The sequence below is a fragment of the Aethalodelphis obliquidens genome, unplaced genomic scaffold (assembly GCF_003676395.1).
Source record: "Aethalodelphis obliquidens isolate GAN/ISIS:26980383/991018 unplaced genomic scaffold, ASM367639v1 scaffold99, whole genome shotgun sequence".
Lineage (NCBI taxonomy): Eukaryota > Metazoa > Chordata > Mammalia > Artiodactyla > Delphinidae > Aethalodelphis > Aethalodelphis obliquidens.
In genome coordinates this window covers 2,791,492-2,816,498 of record NW_020838043.1, presented here as the reverse complement: position 1 = coordinate 2,816,498, position 25,007 = coordinate 2,791,492, and the positions used below count along the sequence as shown (strand labels likewise).

The window sequence follows — 25,007 nt, the reverse complement described above, 5'->3', positions numbered from 1 at the left end:
CCGTGAGCCATGGCCGCTGAGCCTGCGCTCCGCAACGGGAGAGGCTCACAGCAGTGAGAGGCCCGCGTACCACAAAAAAAAAAAAAAAAAAAAAAAAAAGTACATAATGCGTGTACGGCAAATGGTTTTACTCAAAACATCCATTTACTTACTGGAAGTGGTCAAAGTGGGAAAGGCAGTTAACGCATTTTTTTTCTTTTAGAAGAGCAGATGTGGTCTTTTACCCACAAGCTCCGTCACATCAAAAGAACAAAGTGGGTTTAACATTTAAGAGAATTCAGCATTACTAGTTTTTAAAGAAATACCTTAGAAACAAATCAGTCTGCTTTAACAAACTGCACTCATGCTAATGAAATTTTAATCTTCTTTAATGGGTCACAGCCCAAATCCAAATTGTTGAATAATCCTCAAAGAAAGTGGAATGTGAAAGGTTGAGTTCGACTTAGATCTGGAAGGAAAAAGAACATCAGATCAACCAAAAGAAGAATTTTTATATTCCAACAGTCTACCACATGTAAGGGACACATGCACCCCCTTTGGCTATCTGGGAAACAAATCCAGTTTGAAGAGGAAATTCTGAACACTAGGTTTTTCTCAATTCTGGTCTGCTGTCATTGAATCTTTACAGCAGCCTTCAGAATGCTATACGTTATGCAGAATATTCTCAATAAAGTTTACTATTTTACTATCTCCTTCCTTTTGTGCTACTAATTAGAAATTTATTTTGGGGGTAGGAACAGACACAGGGAGTGTTACTTCCTTGAGAAACGGAAAAGTGAGATACCAAATTCTCCTCCCAGTCAACCTGGTTATAGGAGTGAAGGCTAGAACACACAGAAACCATTTGGAGAAACACCTTAGGGAAGAAGTCGGGTTCTCAGGTGACAGACAAAGCGACCCTTACGAAATGGCCAAGATAACTCAAATTCCTTTAATAACCACTACCTTTACTATCCCTTACTGCCAGCCTCAGTTCTGAAGAAGCATTGGCACAAACTGAGAAATACTTTTCTTAGAAAAGCTTAACCCTATCTAGATCCTCACCCTATCACCTCTGTGTATGTGGCTTCATATTGAGGTATGTACTCTGACTAGGTTCTTTATTTCCTAAAAAAGGTCTTCTACCCCAGCTAAGCTGTCAAAATGTTGGGATCGCTCCTTAACCTATAACACAGTAGTAGCTCCATGTCAGGTTCTTGTCACAGAGTATCATCGATATATCTACTGTCCAAGTGTCATTCACAGCTTAGTCACAAGAATCCTCTGGCTCAGGGGTTTCCAAAGGGAGATAACATAAAAAATAGAATGATATGGTTCATAAGAACCTAGGGGCAGGACAGGAATAAAGACGCAGATGTAGAGAACGGACTTGAGGACACGGGGAGGGGGAAGGGTAAGCTGGGACGAAGTGAGAGAGTGGTATGCACATATATACACTACCAAATGTAAAATCGGTAGCTAGTAGGAAGCAGCCACATAGCACAGGGAGATCAAGATCAGCTCGGTGCTTTGTGACCACCTAGAGGGGTGGGATAGGGAGGGTGGGAGGGAGGCGCAGGAGGGAGGAGATATGGGGATGTATGTATATGTATAGCTGATTCACTTTGTTATACAGAAGAAACACACCACTGTAAAGCAATTATATTCCAATAAAGATGTTAAAAAAAATAGAATGATGGATTTATTTCTTATCCCTTTTCATTTTTCTATTTTAGGGTATGCTCTGAAATACAGTATTGTATGTTTAAAAATTCATAAATGCAAATACACACTGGAGATATGTACTCAAATTTTCTTTAATTCATCATGTATTCTAAAATGGTTTGGAGATGCATCAAAATGTAAGATGGACTGAAGGATGAATAAAGGTATAGGCAGATATGTGATAAACCAAGTACAGAGATGTTAATTATAGAATCTCAGTGGTAGGTATCACTTAATTCAGACTTCCCCGAGACCAGCCTTTGTTTTTTTGGGGTTTTTTGGCCGCGCCGTGTGGCTTGTGGGATCTTAGTTCCCTGACCAGGGATCGAACCCAGGCCCTTGGCAGTAAAAACACAGAGTCCTAACCACTGGACCGCCAGGTAATTCCCAGCCTTTGTATTTCTGAAAAGCTCCGGTAATTCTGTTGCACAAACAATCCCGGTCAGGAGCAACTACTCTAGGTATACTAAAATTTCACCTTTGAATAAAATCAAACATTACTACTATTATTTTTAGATTTATATACACAGGTGTTCCTGAACTACATTTTTATTTAAAAGGGTTTAAAGAGCCCAACCCAGATTTAAGACTAACTTATAATACCACCCCAGTTATTAAATAGATTTATATTGCCAGAAACTAAGTTTGAATTTCATTGAAATATTTTAACAGCAGAAGGGCAATGAGGCACTTATTCTTGTGAGCATTACTGCTTTATAGTGAGAAAAAAACAACGCATTTGCCTCAAAATTAACACACCAACTCCAAACCAAGAGTTTGCCAATAGTGCATATCCAACAGATAAAATAACTGGCAAAAGGCCTCAATTTTAAGAGGGCGCTTTATTTTTTTGGTGGCTGCGCAGCACAGCTTGTGGGATCTTATTTCCCTGACCAGGAATTGAACCCAGGCCACCACAGTAAAAGCGCCGAGTTCTAACCACTGGACCATCAGGGAATTCCCTTTAACAGGGCTTTTAATATTATGCTGTAATTCCAACACTTCATATGAAACTGGTTCAAACAAGATTATTCTTCTAACATACTAGTGTTTCAATTAAGAGAAGGCACGTTTGTATAACACAGGGAATATAGCCAATCATAGTAACTATAAATAGAGTATAACCTTTAAGAATTGTGAATCACTGTGAACTTCCATGGTGGTCCAGTGGTAAAATTCCATGCTCCAAATGCAGGGGGCCCGGGTTCGACCCCTGGTCGGGGAACTAGATCCCAGATGCATGCCACAACTAAGAAGTCCGCATGTCACAACTAAAAAAAAAAAATCCCACATGCTTCAACTAAAGATCCCGTGGGCCACAACTAAGACCTGGCACAGCCAAAATAAAATAAATAAATAAATATTAAAAAAAAAAAATTGTGAATCACCTTACAGTACACTTGTAACTTATATAATATTGTACAACTATATCTCAATAAAAAAGGCCTGTTTCTTTGATAAAATCTTGTATTTCTCATAACTGTCTGCTAAATTTCTTAATAGCTATCTCTCTAGACACCCTTAACTTAAACAAGTTGAGATTCCAATGCCTAGCATTCATATTGCCAAAGCAAATATTGACCTTTTTAGGAAGAAATACTGAAAAAGATGATAAAATTCTCAAAGCATAAACAGTTTGACTAGCACAAACAAAAGTTGAAAAACTCAAGGTGAAAAATGCTACTTACATCATCAATGTCTTCATCATCATCTCCAATGTCATCAAACTGGATTTCATCATCATCTCCAGGACCAAATGTATCAGTTTCATTGATTTTAGCTAAAGAAACAATAACAAATATACTCATATAATATAACCAAGATGTTAGTAAAATGAATAAATTGCCCACTAAAAGAAGTGGTTGGATATCAAATGTTGCAGTATAAAAGGAGACTCTTACAAGTCAAACTTTTAAGTTTCATTACCAAAAAGACCCTCTTAACTTCTACCTAACAACCCTAGTATATAGAACAGTATTTTACACAACAAAATCTCTAAGTCAAAATGCAAACAAGTTTCTTTTGCTCACAAAGGTATTTTTAGTGAGGCAGGCTCTAATTACACAAATTCTAAAGCTATTACAACTTCCAGCTACACTTCAAAAAACGTCTGAGCACACGCTAACAAGCCACAAATCATCAGATAAACTCATCAATCAGAAAAATTTGGTCAAATCGTGCTTATCCCTAAATAACAGAAATGAACCAGGAAGTGCTAGTCCTATTCCCAGATATATTAGCATTTCCTAGATTGGAAATGCCAAGTAAATAATTTCAGCAGGGTTTTCATGCTCAAGTAAAATTATAGTTTCCTTGATAATATGCAACAGAACCAAAAAATAACTTCCAAGCAAAAAATGTAGGCTTACAAAATAGTATGTAAAGTCACTTCCCCTTTGATGAGGTCATGAGAAACTTATTTTTATTTAAGTTTTATGCGTTAAGAACGCCTAACTTTTGTACTGCAGGGGAGAAACAAAAAACGTTGATTTAACAAAATCCTATGGATACTATGACACTAGGATAAGATGAACTGAAAACTGACTTTTTAATAAAAATCGACAACAGTACCTAATTGCTATCCTTGCTTCACATTTAAAGATGAATAATGACAGTCTCTTTAGAAAGGAACTTTCAAATAAATACTATAATCAATTTATTCCGTTGACTGGCATTACGCAGAAGTTTAGGGCTTATAAAGGATAATTCCTCACCAAAAGTATATTTATTAGGAACAGAATCCCAGTTACTTTTTTCTTAAGGTGTCTAGTATTATGAAGTACAGGCAGGCATACTTGGAATGAATCACGTAAACTCAAAACTAAACATGCAAAATCCACAAAATTCTACCAAAATTCCTTCATCTAAATACCACCAGGTAATAACACCATATAACAGGTTAATGTAATATCTCAGACATTACCATGTTCTGGAAGTTCGCCATATGCCTTCAGACTTCTAGCCTCATCTGCATTGTACTTTAAAATTACATCAGCTTTATTATCCTTAAAAAAAGACAAATAAGATTTACAAATGATTATGCCAAAATATTATCCGTTATTTCATAAATTAGTTTCAAACTGGATAGAAAATTAAATTTTACTGTTGTGTTATAAACTCCTGTCCTTTTTCTAAAAATTTAAAGTTTTCTCCTACCCTCTGAAAAACATCCTTGGGTTTAACCCAGTATAAAGAAGCTTGCATGCATAAATGAATAATGATCAACAAGCTTAGGGAAGACAGTTATAGATTTCACTTCAATGCAGAACTGTACAGACCCAATCTTTTGGATTATTTATAGTTACCCTTTGATTAGAAGTCTTTTGAAGTACAAAAATTCCCTGGGACCATAATTTACAGGTGATTAAATACTCTAATTCAAAAATTGAGAGCGGTATAATGACCCAAGGAAATTATTATACCTTTCCACGTATCAGTGGTTCTTAGGGTACAAATCCATCAGAATCTCCTATGGAGCTTTTACACCTCCTAAAGACAGATAAATTAGGAGATGTGAAGCCCATGAGTGTGTATTTGTAAAAGATATGGGTATTTCTGATGCAAGTGTCCCACTGAAAACTAATGCTTCAGAATGTTCACACTTCCCCATCCGAAAGGAATCTGACTCAGTTAAGGAAGAAAAAAAGGGTTGAAGCTGATTGTTTCAACTTCAAAAATTCTCAAAGGCAACGTAAGTGATCACTATGATCCAAGAATCGTGTGATTCACACCAGCACTTCTTAAAACGGTAATGTGTACAGAAGCCCAAGTGGATTCTAGTTAAAACGCACATTCTGATTTAGGAGGCCTGGGGTGAGGTCCAAGAATCTGCGTTTCTAACAAGTTGCCAAAAGCTAGTGATGCTACTGGTCCCTGTACCACCCTTTAAGTGGCAGGGACATAAAAGAAGGATCATGGGAGATTACGAATTGGAAAACTTAATGTGGCTGTCATTTTATAGTATGAATGTTACACCTTTCAGAACCTTGATTTCCTTATCTGTCAAACAGGGAACTAACTAATTGCTCCTACTTCTGGGGTTATCTTTAGGATCAAAAGAAGAAAATGGACATTAAAATGGTACGAGTTTCAAGCAGGCTATCTCAACCTCAGCACAGTTGATATATTGGACCACATAATTCATTGTTGTAGGGACCGTCCTGTGCATTGTAGGATGTTTAGCATCACCCCGGTCTCTATCAACTAGATGACCAGCACTGACCCCTACCCCCAGGTGTGAAAACCTGAAATGTCTCCAGACACTGCCAAATGTACTCTGGAGGAAAATAATCACCCACGGTTGAGAACCACTGATTTAAGGTAAAGATTTTAATTCTTTATTCTAGAACATATATTTAAAAAAATCAAAGTACGATCAAAGTTATAAAAATAGAAACAAGATCACTCAAAATGTAAATACATGGTGATGAGTTCCAATAGGTGGAAACCAAATGGATTTCATAGCCCTAGCATGAGTAGAGTCTCCAGGTTGACATCATGAAGGACAACTACCATTTTCTTCCTAAGTGCTCATCTAAATTTAGAGCACATACTTTTATCATGGTTTGTACTGCAATTACTTGTGTGCCTGTCTTACCCTCTCCACTACCAGGCCATAAGCATTTTGTGAGATGACAGCTTGACTCATTCAGTTGTATCCCCTGGAGTAATGGTTTCCAGATTTTGATTTCAAGACGTGTAAGTTAAAAAAAAAAAAAAAAAAAAAAAAAAAAAAAAAAATGGAGGCAGGCAGTCCAACATAAAATTATTTTTATCTTGCCAACTAAGAACACCAACAAAACCACCACAATATAGTATCCCTCATTCCAAAAAAGGGAACTTTTTAAATATCAAAAAGGGAAAAAGGACTATTTAGCTTCATGAAAAATTCACACTGTCTGTGATTCTTCTATAGTGAAAATGCAGACTCCACAGACTGGCATTTGGGAACCATGATCCCTGGGGTACCTAGCACAATGCCTAAGACAGAACTGGCCCTTAAGAAATGTTTGTTGACACAACAGTGAATAGCATACTGGCCTGGAACTGGTCAAATATGGTTATGACTTATGTTCTAAACATTAATTGCTCATAAAATTCAAGCAAGTAAACAATGAAAATTTTATTTTTACCTGGTAATCCCGTAGACCAACCAATATAATGTCTGAGGTATTTATCCAGACCTATAAAAGTCACAGGAGGTTACATTTAAAATAAAAATAATCAATCAAGAGCAATGTTGAGTCAGTCTTCCCATAAAATACACATACTATTCACCCAACTGTGGGTAAAGTACCTGTATTTAGAATTAGGAAAAAAACTACAGTAAGCAGCTGAGCCACTTTCAAATTTTCTATAATTTTGGAGATTAGAAAAATAACAATCTTATTTAACTACTTGACAGTTTAATAATTCCAGAGGACCAATGATTAGTTCAGAAATTAAGGGATTCTTAATACTGAACCCCTCTAAGTGGTCAGTTATCCATTACAACATATGAGAATAGTAAATTAGGAATGTGGTTTTATCTCCCTCCCTCCCTCCCTCCCACGCACCCAAATACACACAGGAAACAGAACTCCTTTAGTTTGGTAACATGAGCATTAACGAGACAAATTTTTAAAAAATCATAAAGCCAGGGATGGCGCGACTTTCAACCAACCTGATCAATAAATCTGCCTGAACACCTACCCTGATGAGAAATTAATCACTACTTTCCAAGGCAGCCCATTCATGATCTCAGTTCAGGAAATTTAACAGTAATACAACACTTATTTACTGTAATTCATATTCAAATTTTCTTAACACTCCTTACAGCTATTTCCCCCACCCTCAAACCGGAACCCAAACAAGGGCCACCTACTGCATTTAACCATTGCATCTCTTTAATCTCCTTTACATTGAAATAGCCCGCCCTGCTGTTTTTTTTCCATTCGTGACATTAACATTATATATACTAGCAGTCAGGCCATTTGTTTTGCAGTGTGTCCCTCAATCTGGACTTGTTAATTGTTTCCTCATGATTTGATTCAGGTTAATCATTTTGGGGCAGGAATAAAACACAGGTGATATAAATGAGTCTTCAGACAGATACCTGTATAAAATTACCATCAAAGATCTTGCTGTTTTGACTTAGAGGTAAATCACTGTTCTACTGAAATCTTTTGGGAACTTAGAAAAATGAGGTCCTTGGCCCATAAAAACCTTAGAGCCATTTTTTCCCCTTAACCATAATTTTATATTAAAGTAAAACAAGTCTCCACACTTACCTTTTTTCTCAGTTTCCCTCTGATGTGACATAACCTCTTTACACCATCAAAACACATCGCTTCTAATCGTCCATTTCCCAACATTTTGATTACCTGAGCATACTCTGGAGGAGGGAAAAGTAAAGGGTATAGGATATTGCTGAATTTTTGATAAAAGCAACTTAAAAGTCCACATACAACTGATTAGAACATACAGGTGTGTTGGTTAGGAATAAGTATATGCAGTAAAATAAGTACAAGGGAGTGATAAAACACCAAGCTAGTTAACGGCAGAGCCAGAACCAAGACTGTGTAATGCCATTTCTATGACAAGCTGTCCCTGCTATCAGAAATATTTTAATTATCTACTCATTTTGAGTTAAGTGGACTGTCCACTGTCTTCATGACCGTATGCTCTACTTCTGGAGATCAAGGTGGCCTGGCCCAAAATGTACACTAAAATGTATCTCATCAATCTCTCACTTTGGATCCTCGCCCAATTTTCGTCTCCTTTCCCTCAGAGGGTTAGTCTTTAGAGGCTAACTGCAACACAATTTTTGGTACACTGGCAAATAAAAATCAGCTTATATGTTATTAATGTCTTTGTTAAATTAGAATATCTTAGTGATTATTCTGAAGTTTTTGTAAAGCTGGAAAGATGCCCCCAGACAAAAATGCCAAACTTTTAATCAAAAATCTTTCCAAAAGGGTACCCAGGAAGCCACCCTACTTCACTGCCACTTGAAAAACTGAGATGATGAGCAGTGGCTTGCACACGGGCCGTCTCTTCTGTCATTAAATGACAGAAGACCGGGGGGGGGGGGTCACTTCAGAACCTTTAGTTTACTCAAGTTGTATGCAAGACTGATTCCCAAAGAGGACATCCACCAATTTGTAAATACGCTGAAACAAAACTTTCAAAGGCTCGACTGTGGTATTGACAAGTGGAAGTGAGTTACTCAGACTACAGTGAACCTAGCACCCACCTAGGGCCTCAACACGGTTGGTCGATTTAAAGGCAGGCTCTCTTCCAAAGTGGGGGGAAAACGTGAAAAAGAAAAAGTAATGGCAGTCAAAATAAAGTCAACTGCTAAAGGAGGGCAAGAATCAAGGGTAAGAAATAAAAGGGTCTTTTAGCCAAATAACATGTTTCATCTTTAGTGGCTTATATATTCATGGCATGAACAAATCTACCAAGTTCTATAAAAAGATAATTAGAAAAAGTTCTTTGTTAAAAACTGCTGAAAATTACTGGGATAACTAGAAAAATTTAAATATGGACTATATATTAGATAAATAATATATTCACGAGTGTGATAATCCTACTGCAGTTACGTGAGAGAATATACTTGTTCTTAGGAGAAACATGATAAAGTAAGTAGTAAGGGAAAAGTATCATGATGTCTTCAACTAACTTCCAAATGGTTCAGGAAAAACACACACACGCACACAAAGATGAAGGGGTTAAAGGAATTCATGATACTTAGAGTGCAACTTTTCTGAAAGTTTGAAATTACTCAAAATAAAAACATGGGAAATGGGGATATATGTATACGTATAGCTGATTCACTTTGTTATATGGCAGAAACTAACACACCATTGTAAAGCAATTATACTCCAATAAAGATGTTAACCACCCCCCACCCCGAAAAAACCCCCAAAAACATAACTCTCAAAAACCAAAACCAAACAAAACATGGGAAACTACTGTTATGTATCTGGCACTTAACAAAAATCTTAATCAGTTTGAAAAGGTCAATTGTTCAGTTTCATTTTATTATGTTATGAAATTACATGTAATTTACATGCCTCAGATGCATTCCTCAAATACCCATGGTCTACTGAACATACTATGTAGCACCATTCGCTATCAAAAAAAGTCTACTAAGTCATGGAATTGTCAACCATAGCTTTTGAGGCTTAATTCCCTCTGAACTGCTCAATTCATTCTTAGTTGTAACATGAGTGTTCACATAAAACAGTGAAACATACACATTTACAGAAATGCCATCAATCCTCAGCGCATGCTGAGTATACCAAGAAATAACTACCAGAAGAAAGGCTCTGGAGAAGTGTGGGGGATGAGAAACGGAGAAGAGCAAAAGGGGACATGTGGTTTTTTGCTCAGGATTATGAACAGTATCTCTTTTATGTTGAGAAATTGAAAACCTTACTTAAGAAAGAAAACTATTACTGAAAGAAATCTAACTTATGAAAATGCTTACCTTGCCCATCTTCTTTGAACACCAGCTCTCTCTTTTCAGATTCATTCTCATTCTTACCTCTGCGTCTATTTTTACCTCCTTTACCTGATGGTTTTAAAGAAAAAGACATTAATTATCTGCAAAACAGAAAAAGAAACCAAACTAGGGCTTACAGAATGTTCTTTAAAAGCCACTTAAATTATAAGAAGTACAATCTAGTATGTGTAATATAAATAAGCTACACGAATATATTATACAGCACAGGGAATATCGTATTTTACAATAACTTTAAACAGAGTCTAATCTACAAAAATACTGAATCACTATGATGTACACCTGAAACTAATATAATGTTGTAAACCATACTTCAAACAAACAACAAAAACCTGAAAAAAATGAAAAATTAAAAAATTCACCTAATTTGGTCATGTATCTCCAATCATATTAAACATATACATGTCATCACTTCCCTACCCTTCCTGGAAATCCCTTTTGGGATACTGCTGACATAAAATACAAACAAACCAAAAGGAGATATCATAAACATCACGACTACTTGGTTGAATACACTGCTCAGTGAACTCCTCCTACAGTGGCCCACAAGGACCAAGGAGGGATATATAACGGATCATGATAAATTTTATAAAATGGGGTCTCTCTTGTACCTGCTCCCCCAAATGAAAGGTCTGTGTGCAAAAAGAAGATAATTGGGCCGGGGCGGGGGGTGGGTAAAGTTTTATCAACTGGAAAGGGACACTGATTTTGTGGCAGTAGAGGGAGAGCAACAAGTCTGGCAACCCTGAGAGCTTACATTTTGTCCTATAGCTGTAGGATACATCAAGCAAGTTAAAAAGCAAGGTACTTAGAAACAAAAGACAATGGAGACACGATGACCCAAAACCTATGGGATGCAGCAAAATAAGTTCTAAGAGGGAAGTTTATAGCAATACAATCCTACCTTAAGAAACAGGAAGCATCTCAAATAAACAACCTAACCTTGCACCTAAAGCAATTAGAGAAAGAGGAAGGAAAAAATCCCAAAATTAGCAGAAGGAAAAAAATCATAAAGATCAGATCAGAAATAAATGAAAAAGAAATGAAGGAAACGATAGCAAAGATCAATAAAACTAAAAGCTGATTCTTGGAGAAGATAAACAAAATTGACAAACCATTAGCCAGACTCATCAAGAAAAAAAGGGAGAAGACTCAAATCAATAGAATTAGAAATGAAAAAGGAGAAGTAACAACTGCCACTGCAGAAATATAAAAGATCATGAGAGATTACTACAAGCAACTCTATGCCAATAAAATGGACAACCTGGAAGAAATGGACAAATTCTTAGGAATGCACAACCTGCCAAGACTAAATCAGGAAGAAATAGAAAATATGAACAGACCAATCACAAGCACTGAAATTGAAACTGTGATTAAAAATCTTCCAACAAACAAAAACCCAGGACCAGATGGCTTCACAGGCGAATTCTATCAAACATTTAGAGAAGAGCTAACACCTATCCTTCTCAAACTCTTCCAAAATACAGCAGATGGAGGAACGCTCCCAAACTCATTCTACGAGGTCACCATCACCCTGATACCAAAACCAGACAAAGATGTCACAAAGAAAGAAAACTACAGGCCAATATCACTGATGAACATAGATGCAAAAATCTTCAACAAAACACTAGCAAACAGAATCCAAGAGCACATTAAAAGGATCATACACCATGATCCAGTGGGGTTTATCCCAGGAATGCAAGGATTCTTCAATATATGCAAATCAATCAACATGATACACCATATTAACAAACTGAAGGAGAAAAACCATATGATCATCTCAATAGATGCAGAGAAAGCTTTCGACAAAATTCAACACCCATTTATGATAAAAACCCTGCAGAAAGTAGGCACAGAGGGAACTTTCCTCAACATAATAAAGGCCATATATGACAAACCCACAGCCAACATCGTCCTCAATGGTGAAAAACTGAAAGCATTTCCACGAAGATCAGGAACAAGAACAAGGTTGCCCAGTCTCACCACTCTTATTCAACATAGTTTTGGAAGTTTTAGCCACAGCAATCAGAGAAGAAAAGGAAATAAAAGGAATCCAAATCGGAAAAGAAGAAGTAAAGCTGTCACTCTTTGCAGATGACATGATACTATACATAGAGAATCCTAAAGATGCCACCAGAAAACTACTAGAGCTAATCAATGAATTTGGTAAAGTAGCAGGATACAAAATTAATGCACAGAAATCTCTGGCATTCCTATACACTAAGGATGAAAAATCTGAAAGTGAAATCAAGAAAACACTCCCATTTACCATTGCAACAAAAAGAATAAAATGTCTAGGAATAAACCTACCTAAGGAGACAAAAGACCTGTATGCAGAAAATTATAAGACACTGATGAAAGAAATTAAAGATGATACAAATAGATGGAGAGATATACCATGTTCTTGGATTGGAAGAATCAACATTGTGAAAATGACGCTACTACCCAAAGCATTCTACAGATTCAATGCAATCCCTATCCAACTACCACTGGCATTTTTCACAGAACTAGAACAAAGAATTTCACAATTTGTATGGGAACACAAAAGACCCCGAATAGCCAAAGCAATCTGGAGAAAGAAAAACGGAGCTGGAGGAATCAGGCTCCCTGACTTCAGACTATATTACAAAGCTACAGTAATCAAGACAGTATGGTACTGGCAGAAAAACAGAAATATAGATCAATGGAACAGGATAGAAAGCCCAGAGATAAACCCATGCATGTACGGTCACCTTATCTTTGATAAAGGAGGCAAGAATATACAGTGGAGAAAAGACAGCCTCTTCAATAAGTGGTGCTGGGAAAACTGGACGGGTACATGTAAAAGTATGAAATTAGATCACTCCCTAACACCATACACAAAAAGAAACTCAAAATGGATTAAAGATCTAAATGTAAGGCCAGACACTATCAAACTCTTAGAGGAAAACATAGGCAGAACACTCTATGACATAAATCACAGCAAGATCCTTTTTGACCCACCTTCTAGAGAAATGGAAATAAAAACAAAAATAAACACATGGGACCTAATGAAACTTCAAAGCTTTTGCACAGCAAAGGAAACCATAAACAAGACCAAAAGACAACCCTCAGAGTGGGATAAAATATTTGCAACTGAAGCAACTGACAAAGGATTAATCTCCAAAATTTACAAGCAGCTCATGCAGCTCAATAACAAAAAAACAAACAACCCAATCCAAAAATGGGCAGAAGACCTAAACAGACATTTCTGCAAAGAAGATATACAGAATGCCAACAAACACATGAAAGGCTGCTCAACATCATTAATCATTAGAGAAATGCAAATCAAAACTACAGTGAGGTATCACCTCACACCTGTCAGAATGGCCATCATGAAAAAAATCTATAAACAATAAATGCTGGAGAGGGTGTGAAGAAAAGGGAACACTCTTGCACTGCTGGTGGGAATGTGAATTGGTACAGCCACTATGGAGAAGAGTATGGAGGTTCCTTAAGAAACTAGAAATAGAACTACCATACAACCCAGCAATCCCACTACTGGGCATATACCCTGAGAAAACCATAATTCAAAGAGTCATGTACCAAAATGTTCATTGCAGCTCTATTTACAATAGCCAGGAGATGGAAGCAACCTAAGTGTTCATCATCGGATGAACAGATAAAGATGTGGCACATATATACAATGGAATATCACTCAGCCATAAAAAGGAATGAAACTGAGTTATTTGTAGTGAGGTGGATGGACCTAGAGACTGTCATACAGAGTGAAGTAAGTCAGAAAGAGAAAAACAAATACCGTATGCTAACACATATACATGGAGTCTAAGAAAAAAAAAAAGGTCACGAGGAACCTAGGGGTAAGACGGGAAAAACGACACATACCTACTAAAGAATGGACTTGAGGATATGGGGAGGGGGACGGGTAATCTGTGACAAAGTGAGAGAGTGGCATGGACATATACACACTACCAAATGTAAAATAGATAGTGGGAAGCAGCCGCATAGCACAGGGAGATCAGCTAGGTGGTTTGTGACCACCTAGAGGGGTGGGATAGGGAGGGTGGCAGGGAGGGAGACGCAGGAGGGAAGAGATATGGGAACATATGTATATGTATAACTGATTCACTTTGTTATAAAGCAGAAACTAGCACACCATTGTAAAGCAATTATACTCCAATAAAGATGTTAAAAAAAAAAAAAAAAGCAAGGTAGTAACTGCCTGATCTTGGAAGTAACCAAGATGTCCTTCAGTAGGTGAAAGCATAAACTGTGGTACTTGCATAGAATGGAATACTATTCAGCAATAAAAGGAAATGAGCTATCAACCCCCCCAAAGACATGGAGAAACCTTAAATGTATATTACTAAGGGAAGGAAGCCAATCTGTAAAGGCTGAATAGTATGATTCCAACCATATAACATTTTTGAAAAGGCAAAACTATAGAGAGAGTAAAAAGATCAGTAGTTGCCAGATGGGGAGCGGGGAAGGAAGGACAGGTGAATAGGTGAACAACAGGATTTTTAACGCAGTATGGTACTGTAATGGTGGATACATGTCACTATATATTTGTCAAAAATCCATAAAACGTACAACACAAAGAATGAACCTTAATGTAAACTATGGACTATCTATAGTGGCTCATGTAAGATATTAATAATAGAGGAAACTGGGAGGGTGGGAGTTGGAACTCTGCAATTTCTGCTCATTTTTTTATCAACATAAAACTGCTCTAAAAGACAGTCTGGTAAAAAACAGTAAAAATCAAGGTACACTAGGGATGCAATCAGCAAAATCTAGCTGGGGGTTGGGGGATGACGGGGACGATGACAACATGGGGACGAATCCACAAGACAATCTGTTTTCTTCAACAGATACATTATGAAGAAAAAAACCCCCACAGATGGATGAAGAACCTACCAGTTAGAAAAGACTTAAAAGATATCAACCAATGACAATGTATAGCCCATATGTGGACCCTGATTTGGTGTGGACGGTGCAAGTTTAGCTGTGAATTAATGATGTCCGAGGCCAGGAGTTGAGTACATGGAGGCTCATTATACTAGTCTACTTTTGTATATGTTCAAAATTCTTCATAATGTAAGTTTAACAACAAATAGAGCAAGCTGAAGAAGAGTATAAAGCTACCATTGTGTAAAAAAGGGATATTCATACTTGCTTACATATAAAATGTCTCTGGAAGGGCACGTACAAGAAAGTTAATGACTGCCTGTGAGAAGAACTCATTGGCAAGAGGACACACTTAGGAAAGACATTTCATTCTACACTTTTTGAAACCTGAATCGTGAACTTTACTATTCAAAAATCTTAAGTAGGGCTTCCCTGGTGGCACAGTTGTTGAGAGTCCGCCTGCCGATGCAGGGGACACGGGTTCGTGCCCCGGTCTGGGAGGATCCCACATGCTGCGGAGCGGCTGGGCCTATGAGCCATGGCCGCTGAGCCTGCGCGTCCCGTCCGGAGCCTGTGCTCCACAACGGGAGAAGCCACAACAGTGAGAGGCCCACGTACCGCAAAAAAAAAAAAAAAAAAAAAATCTTAAATAGTTCAACAAAAAATAGAGGTGTGACATGATCCTCTGGGTGGGAAAACTGGTAAGAAGGTCACTGTCCTTATTACACATAGAATGAAGCACACCTAGCCTGACCGTGAAGAGGAAGACACAAATAAGAGGAATATTTCTGAGATGGAAACAACATGGGAATTGTGACCATATGTGAAGGGAGGAATAAAGGATACATGGAGCTTTCACAAAACTTCTCAGGATCTCAATTCCAGCCTCTATAAAATGAGGGAGTTAGTTAGAACAGAAGATTCAAGTGCCTCTATATTCTTTCTACCATGTAGGGTTCTAGAATTCTTCTATCTACCGGTAGCCTTAAAAATCTGTACCCTCCCTCCCATTTTCCATACTTTAAATAATGACACTGCTGATCATTTCTCAACTCTTTTTCTGACTTTTAAAGGGCCACTTGCACTATTCTTGACCTTTCATCACCCCTACCCCTTCACTATGCCTATCCCTTTTGAGCTTCATTAAGTCCAAATTCTCAGCTTCTGCTTACCTACTTTCTAAGGAAAAATTTCTCTCACCTACCACTTCTATGCTAAGAATTTTACATCTCATCCTACTATTTCAACTAAGCTTTGGCCTCATTTCTAATGTGAGGCTCAGCACATTTCCAGTGAATGGGCTACTGTCATTCAAATTTTACTCAAAACTCAAATTACTTTCTTTTACAAAGTTGGTCCTTAATAAACATCCTTATTTCTGTTAGTGGTAACATAACTACCTTAAAGAATATAAGTCTTTCAACCTATAAGCATGACAGCAATCTACCTCTCATTACTCCTCTTCAATTTCCCTATGCTTCAATCCAAGCAGACTTCTCGCTGTCCCAGTAACTCGCCCTTAACAAGCTTATGCCTATGAGATAGGCATTATTTTGTCTTTATCTCACAAGAGAGAATGAAGTGAGAGCTGGTATTTGCATCAGGCAGTATCACCCCAGTGATTATACTCTTAACCAGTATGCAGTAATGCCACCCATTGACTTGTCACTATCACTCTATGAGATAATAAGTCATTTATGCCCAGTTTACCAGTGAGTTTACTGAAGCTCAGAGAAGCAACACTATTAGTGAGTGGGGGTGACCAGATCCAACCTAATCCTTTTTTGTTCCTGGCCCCCACATTAGGGTATCTCTCCACAGCGTTCTGTTCCCATTCTAGAACCTAAACCACATTGGCAGCCATTCCAAAAGACAGAAGAAAGGTGTTAAGTGGTAGCGACACTAAGGGACTCACGGGACGAGCCTGGAAGCAGCAAAAACAGTTCACAGCCCAAACAGAATAAAGAACGTGTACCTGGCCACTGCAAAGACAGACTCTTAACTTCTTGAGTCATGTGCACTTACTCTGTCCCAGGGGCAGTCTCACAATGCTCTGTGCTATGTTCGGCAGGCCTCTACAATGTCTGACCCACCCAGAGTCCTCAGAGCTCATTTCCTAGAAAGAGAAAAGTATCCTCTGCTTCAAGCCACCAACCATGCCAAATCTTCAAAGCAGAGTGGGCATCAGTGCAAGTATCACACCTACTTTGTTTACTGAGTCACATATTTAGTTGGAAAATTCTTTGAATCAATCACTCAAGAGTAGCCCATACATTCCTAAAGGACTGGTGATTTTAAAACTAAAAGTAGTAACTTCTTTAAAGTGTGGGAGCACCTTACCCCAACTGCTCTTCATAAGTGGGCCCAAGGCTACCTTTTTTCCCTGAGGTAATAAACTGACAGAGTCTAGAGGATTCTAGAGGAAATAAGCTGGTAAGAATCAATCCAAATCAAGTCATTCAACACACAGTTAGTGGCAACACAGTTAGCGGCAACATACAGTTAGTGGCAACACAGTTAGTGGCAACACACAGTGACAATACGTGTGTAAACATCACAAAGATTATGTTCACAGGCTCTGGCTTTTCCAAGGAATAAAAACAGAAAAATAATCATGAATTTATTTCACATTAGTAAACTGCATCTCATAAAACTCGGGAGTCTTGAAAAGTACTGTTCCTCTAAGATAACAAGTAAAGATAACAGATGGGTTTTACAACTATAGGAATGCTTAAACACCAAATTCAGAATGGTGGCTACCTCCTGGAAGAGATGAAGAGAGGGAGCGGAAGGGGATTGGGGAGGGGAACACAGAGGGCTTTAACTGAATATGTGTTGTAATTCTCAAGTTCAGAGTAATGGGTTGATTCCCCAGGCATTCACTGCATTATTTATAATTTTTGTATGCCTCATGTGTTATTTATAAAAGAATGATTCATTGCTTGTCAATTTACCAGAATTAACCATACCCTGATCATCCCCTTCCCTATTTTATTGCCATGTAATGAAATGAACTTTAAAGGAGGTTTGTGAACTAGATGTGTTTTAATGTAGTTCAGTCCCTTTGGAACCAAGGGAGAGCCTATTATTCACCTAAGGGTGGAGTCAACAGAAGGGAGGTGACTTAATCCAACAATTATTTACTGAGCATCTACTAAGTGTCAAGTGCTAGCAACCCAATGTGGCGTCTCATTGCAGTGGCTTCTCTTGTTGTGGAGCATGGGCTCTAGGCGCGCAGGTTTCAGCAGTTGTGGCATGTGGACCCAGTAGTTGTGGCTCGCGGGCTGAGCTCCTCCATGGCATGTGGGATCTTCCCGGACCAGGGCTCGAACCCATGTCCCCTGCATTGGCAGGCGGATTCTTAACCACTACACCACCAAGGAAGTCCGAATCGCTCGCTCACTTTAAAGTGGCTAACTTTATGTGATGTGACTTTCACCTCAATAAATTAAAAAATATAGTATACGACATTAGGTATATTATATACTTACACTCTAGACACCCTTGAGACAATAGGGGAAATTTGAAAATGGACTGGATGTTGGATGATGTTAAGAAATTACTGTTAGAAATTTAGCATTGATAATGCAACTGTAAATATGTCCCTCTGCCATTTGGGCCACTGACACCACAAAAGCCCGCCCTGAGCTGTGGGCCTCCGGGAACCCCACCCGGACAGAAGTTGAGCACCAGTGCTGGTCCTGCAGCTTTCCTCTCGGAGCTTCCCCACCCCCGCCCTTCTCCTTGGCCCGCTGCTGCCAGTTAGGCCCTGCCGCTGGGACGCTGCAGAGGGCAGGCTGGAGCAGAAAGGGGATTTGCTTCTCGGTTTTACTGGCATAAACTCAGCAGCAGTCTTCTGGCTGTAACTGCTTTCAGTGGTTGCAGATGATTCCCTTTTGCTTTGCCCCAGAACCAACCTCACAGGGTCCTCAAAGACCCTGCTATCGACAGCGCCCCCTCTTTAGAGGTCTGGGCCCCCCCTCCAAGTTTTGTCAGGTTTGTTTGTTTTTCTTTAATTGGAGTATAGTTGATTTACAATACTGTGTTAGTTTCAGGTGTACAGCAAAGTGATTCAGTTATACATATATATGTATATATCTAAATTCTTTTTTTCTGATTCTTTTCCATTATGGTTTATTACCATAAATTCAAAATACTGAATATAGTTCCCTGTGCTCTACAGTAAATCCCTGTTGTTTTTGTCAGTCTTAATAATAACAACCTCTCTCCTTTTTTCCCTCCAGTTCTAGGAGCCATAGCTGTTTCTAGCAATTGCTACCTTAGGGTGGTTCCCTTTTTGCCTTTTCAGCTCTCCAATACATGGGTTAACCAACCTTTATATTATAATGATTTTTTTTTTTGATGTGGACCATTTTTAAAGTCTTTATTGAATTTGTTACAATGCTGCTTGTTTTATGTTTTGGTGTTTTGGCCGTGAGGCATGTGGGATCTCAGCTCCCCAACCAGGGATCGAACCCGCACGCCCCGCATTGGAAGGCGAAGTCTTAACCACTGGACCACCAGGGAAGTCCCCTATTCTTTATATTAAATTTTGTCTGTGAAAATAACTTTTATTGCTATCTTTTGACAGGACATGACTGATGCATCAACTGCAGACAGTTATTCATTATATTTGCTTTATAGCTTATTGTAGGTCTGAAATCTTTCATTCTAATATTTTCATTTTACCATTTTAATTAGCAACCAAAAAATATAAGGTAGCTAGGAATAAACCGGACAAAAGATGCACATGAAATGTAAGGAGATATTAAACAACACCTAAATAAAGGAAAGATATACTACATTCAGGCATGGGAAGACATATATCCCTAAAGATGCCAATCTTCTCCAAACTAGATAATACTTCTCCAATAGTAGTATCTAGTTTGTGTCTTCTCCAATAGATACAACCTTCTCCAATAGATACTACTATTGCCCTTCAGAACTTACAGTCTAGTGAGGAAATCGGAAATCTCATCGCCAGAAATAAAGGTGAAAAATAAGATTTCTATTGAATGCATCCAGTTACCATCTCAGAGGGGATAAAAGATGATGTAGGTTACAAGAAAACCATGACTTTGAAAACCCTATTTTGTCACCCCGTCTTTACCAGAATAATTAGCAGTATAATACTTGCTACAAAAAGGAACGGCAAGTAAGAGGGCAGTGAGGTGGAGTGCCCTGAGAGAGCTGCACCACATCTCGCACAGAACTGCAACCAAATACATCAAGGAATAAAAGGAGTAGTGACAGCTACAAAGAGGAAATGAGGTAGAATTCCTGGAGCCAGCTGTGAAGTAAAAAAGAGAACAGAGTAGGCCTGGGTCAGGGCAGGGGTCTCAAAGATGACTAATCAAAGGAAACTTGTGGGTTGTGAAATACATGCCTCTCCTGTAGGAAAATACCTTTTCCCTGTTTCGACTTCCACAATTTCCTCTGAGAAATTGTAAGAATACTGAAGACAGAAACACCATTAAGTCTTAAAAAAAGAATTTCTTTAGGACTGTTCTGCTTTTACCTAGATTAGGCCTTCCATTTTGCAAATTCCAAATAAAATTATCCTCAAATCTGACAGTTTGTGAATGTTTGGCCTAAGAATGGTAGGAACTGAAAGGTCTTTACTCCCACCACAATATATACCGATCTGGAGCAAAAGTAGAAAACTTGGCTAAATATGGAACAGGTGTTCTGGGAAAAAGAAAGCCCCGTAAAAGGATGGGTAAGAGTAAGTCTCTAGAGAGGAACCTTAATGCATCGAGGTTTCGTCCACTATTTACAAAAGAGAGAGGGAGTAGTCTCAACAATACCCAACAACTGCCCATAAAGAATTCCATGCAGGAGTACCTGATGGCCACTTAAAACAGGCATCACCCTTTGAAAGTTAAGAACTGCCGGGAAGGCCAAAGACGCCCATTTGCGAAGCCCAGGCGGCCACGGGGGAGGTCTCCCCACAGGTCCCTATAGTGCCGGGGTCAGTCTGGCGCGAATCTGGAGCAGAAGCACACGTCCTCCCGCAGGAGGCCCTACAAAAATGGCGTCGGCTCCACCCCAATGTGACCAAACTGGAAGACAGGAGTAACTTCCCAGCTCCTCTCCCGAGCCCAGGATCGCGTCCGGATCGCCCAGCTGCGTGCAGGCAGGGCGGAGAGGCAGGTTACTGCCGCCTAGGAGATCCGGAGGCCGCGTGCACAGCCGGGGAGACCGGGCCGAGCGGAGTCGTGGTCCCGGGGTCCAGGCGGCATTACCTTTATTCTTAGGCATGGCGGTGACGACGGCCTCGCTGCGTCTCCGACTCCTATCTGGGTGGCGGCGGCGACTCCTCCGAGGGGCGACGCGTGGGACAGCGTGACACGAAGCAGGCGGGGGAGAGCGGATCGCGCGCGCGCGAGAATCTAACAACTGAGCTCTTCCGAGATCCGCTTGCACCCACGCTGGGCCGCGACAAATGGCGTCGCGGCTGCTTGCGTAGCTTTTCCCCGCCTCCCAGCGCCCTCAGGGCCCGCCCCCACTCCCGGCCCTACGGCGTAGGCGGGGCCGACTGACGCCTATTGTCAGAGCGGAGGGTGACGCGGTCCCGGAGCGTTTACCGCAGTTTGCCAAACCCCTTGGGGGACTGGGCCGTGAGCAGGCAGAAGGCGGAATCCGGGAGGGAGTGGGCGGGGCCCACCACAATAAAGGCGGGTTCTGGTAGCGCCCGCTGCTGGCTGCTTTGTGGCAGACTGGCGTCTCAAGGTTTGAGCTGCGGGCTCATTAACTCTAATCTCAACAGCTCAGTCTTAACTTGACCCAAAGCGTAATATTTGCATGACACTTGTTATTACTTTATAAATATCTGTGTTTCCTACCTCACTGTAAACCTTATTTGGCAGAGATCACATCTCTTGCTTACTATTACCAGCATTTAGCAGAATGTCTGGCACATAGTAAGTGCTCAACACACAGGAAGGGAGGGGAGAAGACAAACTGAGTGTTAGGGGCTGCATTGTATCCTCCCAAAATTCGTATGTTGAATTCACAACCCCCAATACCTCAGGATGTGACTTTGGAGATAGGGTCTTTAAAGAGGTAATTAAATTGAAATGAGATCATTAAGGTGGGCCCTGATCCAATATGACTGGTGTCTTTATAAGTAAGCAGAGATTAGCACACAGCACAGAGGGGAGCATCGCGTGAGTAAGAAGGCAGCCATCCTAGAAGCCCAGGAGAGACCTTAAAAGAGACTAACACTGCGGACACCTTGATCTCAGATTGGTAGCCTTCAGAACTGTGAGAAAATAAATTTTTGTTGTTTAAGCCACCCAGTCTGTGGTACTTTGTTTATGGTAACTTCAGCAAGCTAATACAGCTGACTATGCAGGATGAATATAAGTAAGCTTATTTTAAATAAATCACCTTTCTGAAAACATTAGCATTTCAACATTTTCTAAGGAGGTGGACATACCTAAGTGACAGAGAAATAAAGTACAATTGTCAAACAAAGTGGTTCTCTACCAGGGACATTTGACAGTGTCTGGAGACACTTCTGGTTGTCACATCTGGGGAAGGAAGGCCGTGTTGCTGGCATCTCGTGGGCAGAGGCCAGGGGTGCTGCTAAACATCCTACAGTGCACAGTACAGGCCTGTCACCCCTAAACAAAGCAGTATCCAGCCCAAAACATTATTAAGAGTTGAGGATGACAAACCAGTGACAGATGCACTTCTTAGAGGAAATGGAAAGATCCGGGTTTCTCTTTCCATCTGTAGTATTTTGCAGTTTACACGATTGAGGATGAAAGGATAGCTATAAAATTTATTTAAATTTTACTTCCAGGCCAAATAATTGTGAACTTGGGCTTTGGAGTTAGAGAGACCCGGTTCAAATTCAGCTCTGCAGCAACTTATTACTATATGATCTTGGACAAGTTACTTAACCTATTTATAAGGCTCAGTTTTTTTCATCTTTAAATTGGGTGTAGGAATAGAACTTACCATTTTGGGTTGTCGTGGGAATTAAATTGATATAATGCATTCAAGTGTTCAGTAATTATGCCTAGCACGTGGCAAGTAATCAGATTCCAAATATTTTAAGTTTAAATATTTAAAAATCAAAAGTCTCTGTCAATTACCCAATATAAAACACCAAAGGAGAAAAAAAATCAGGCTTCATTTCTGTTACAGGATGGCTCCCAAACATGACTGATCATCAGAATCATTTTGAAGGAGGTGAGTCATGGGGACATCTGGGGGAAATGTGTTCTAGGCAGAGGGAACAGCAAGGACAAAGACCCTGAGTGGGAGCGTGCTTGGCATATTCAAGAAACAGCAAGAAGGCCCATGTGGCTAGGGGAGCTTGGGGAGATGAGATCAGAGAGGTAGGGAGACCAGATCACTTGTTATAATCCTTAGTAGGTTTTGAACAGATCATTTTTGCTTCTGTGTTAAGAACAGACTGTAGAGGGGCAAGGGAGGAAACAGACACCATGCAGGAGGCTACCCCAAATAGTCCAAGCAAAAGACAATGGTGGCTCTGACTAGGGTACCAAGTTTCTTTATGGGATGATGAGAATGTTCTAAAATTAGATTATGATAATAGTCACACAACTCTGTAAATATACTAAAAAACTTTAAATGGGTAAACTTTATGGTATGTAAATTATATCTCAATAAAGCTGTTTAAAAAAAAGAAATGGGAAAATGGGTCTGTCCAAGGAAAAAACAAAATAATTGACAAACGATACTGAGAGCTTAGCTGAGATCGGATAACATAAATCTGCAGTGGTATCCTTTTGCATAATTGTATGGTTTCTTCCAGCATAGTTACTGCTCAGTGGATGCAGTATAAAGGCAACGATGTAAGGAAATTCAGGGTGTTCCTGAGATAGAAGTTCAGGTGATCAACCAATGAGAGGCCTCAGAAGAACACAACCTGGCCAGCACCTTGATCTTGGACTTTTAGACTCCAGAACAGTGAGAAAATAAGTTTCTGTTTTTTAAGCCACCCAGTCTGTGGTATTTTGCTGTGGCAGTCCTAACAGACTAATGCACCATCATAGTATAAAACTACTAAAAATGTCAACTGTGAAGAAAAGGGCTAGCTGCAGGCCTACAACCCATTCCCTCTCTACCAGGAATCAAGACCTCAATCAAATTTTCATTTTATTTATTTTGGCTGTGCCACGCAGCTTGCGGGGATCTTAGTTCCCTGACCAGGGATCAAAAACGGGTCCCCTGCAGTGGAAGCTTGGAGTCCTAACCACTGGACCTCCAGGGAATTCCCCAAATTTCCATTTTAAAAGTGCTAATAATATTTACTAGCGGAAAGAAAATGAAAAATTCTTCTCTCTCAAAAGCTTGTAGCAAGACGCACTTGGTCTATAGAGATGGCTTATTGTAAAACCTGGAATTTATGAATTTATGAGGCATGGTTGGCTGGAGAATGAGGCTCATCATTTAAATTGTGTAATTAATGAGGTATAAAAAGAGGACGATGCAAAACCAAATGACTCCCTTTGTTTATACAATGTCTCTGAAAACACTGCCCAGAAGGAAACTGTCCTTTAATTTGGAATTCAAAATGCACCGTAATGAGGGAGAAAAAGGGCATTGTGGAGCTAAGCGTGGTAATGTTGGACTTCTCCAAGAGAAGACTGTTTCACCTGTGCCTAGTGATCGCCCTGTATCCTTTAAATCATTAATCAAATTTGGTATTGGCTACGATCTATGACTGATGAGTCTGATTTGACAAACTCTTTGGGTTAACCAAGACTTTGCATAGAAAAATTATTTTGCACTTCTTATTAACTCAGAAACATTCCTGTTTTAAGGTCTATCAATCCAATTTGATAAATGTATACTTCAGATAGAATAATTTGATAATATGAAGGATTAACAGTCATATAATTGAAATAATCTCATAAAGGGACATACA

General features: G+C 39.4%; 1 protein-coding gene across 1 annotated transcript; it reads right to left on the bottom strand.

Moving 5' to 3' along the window:
• Positions 1 to 125: 125 nt before the first annotated feature.
• Positions 126 to 21,580, bottom strand: EIF1AX (eukaryotic translation initiation factor 1A X-linked). The gene is made up of 7 exons (XM_027096182.1): positions 21,346 to 21,580; positions 10,178 to 10,261; positions 7,974 to 8,077; positions 6,837 to 6,887; positions 4,628 to 4,709; positions 3,393 to 3,484; positions 126 to 448 (listed from the first exon to the last, which is right to left on the bottom strand). The coding sequence occupies exons 1-7, from the start codon at positions 21,359 to 21,361 to the stop codon at positions 443 to 445; spliced, it is 435 nt and encodes a 144-aa protein (XP_026951983.1). The 5' UTR covers positions 21,362 to 21,580; the 3' UTR covers positions 126 to 442.
• Between the last annotated feature and the right edge of the window lie 3,427 nt (positions 21,581 to 25,007).

Bases quoted from the DNA above. Each gene is read 5' to 3' on its own strand.
- EIF1AX (XM_027096182.1), bottom strand. The intron at 4,710-6,836 runs GTAAAAATAAAA...TCTTTTTTTAAG, and splicing joins TTGGTCTACGGGATTACCAG to GATAATAAAGCTGATGTAAT. The intron at 3,485-4,627 runs GTAATGTCTGAG...TTGTTTCTTTAG, and splicing joins TGGCGAACTTCCAGAACATG to CTAAAATCAATGAAACTGAT.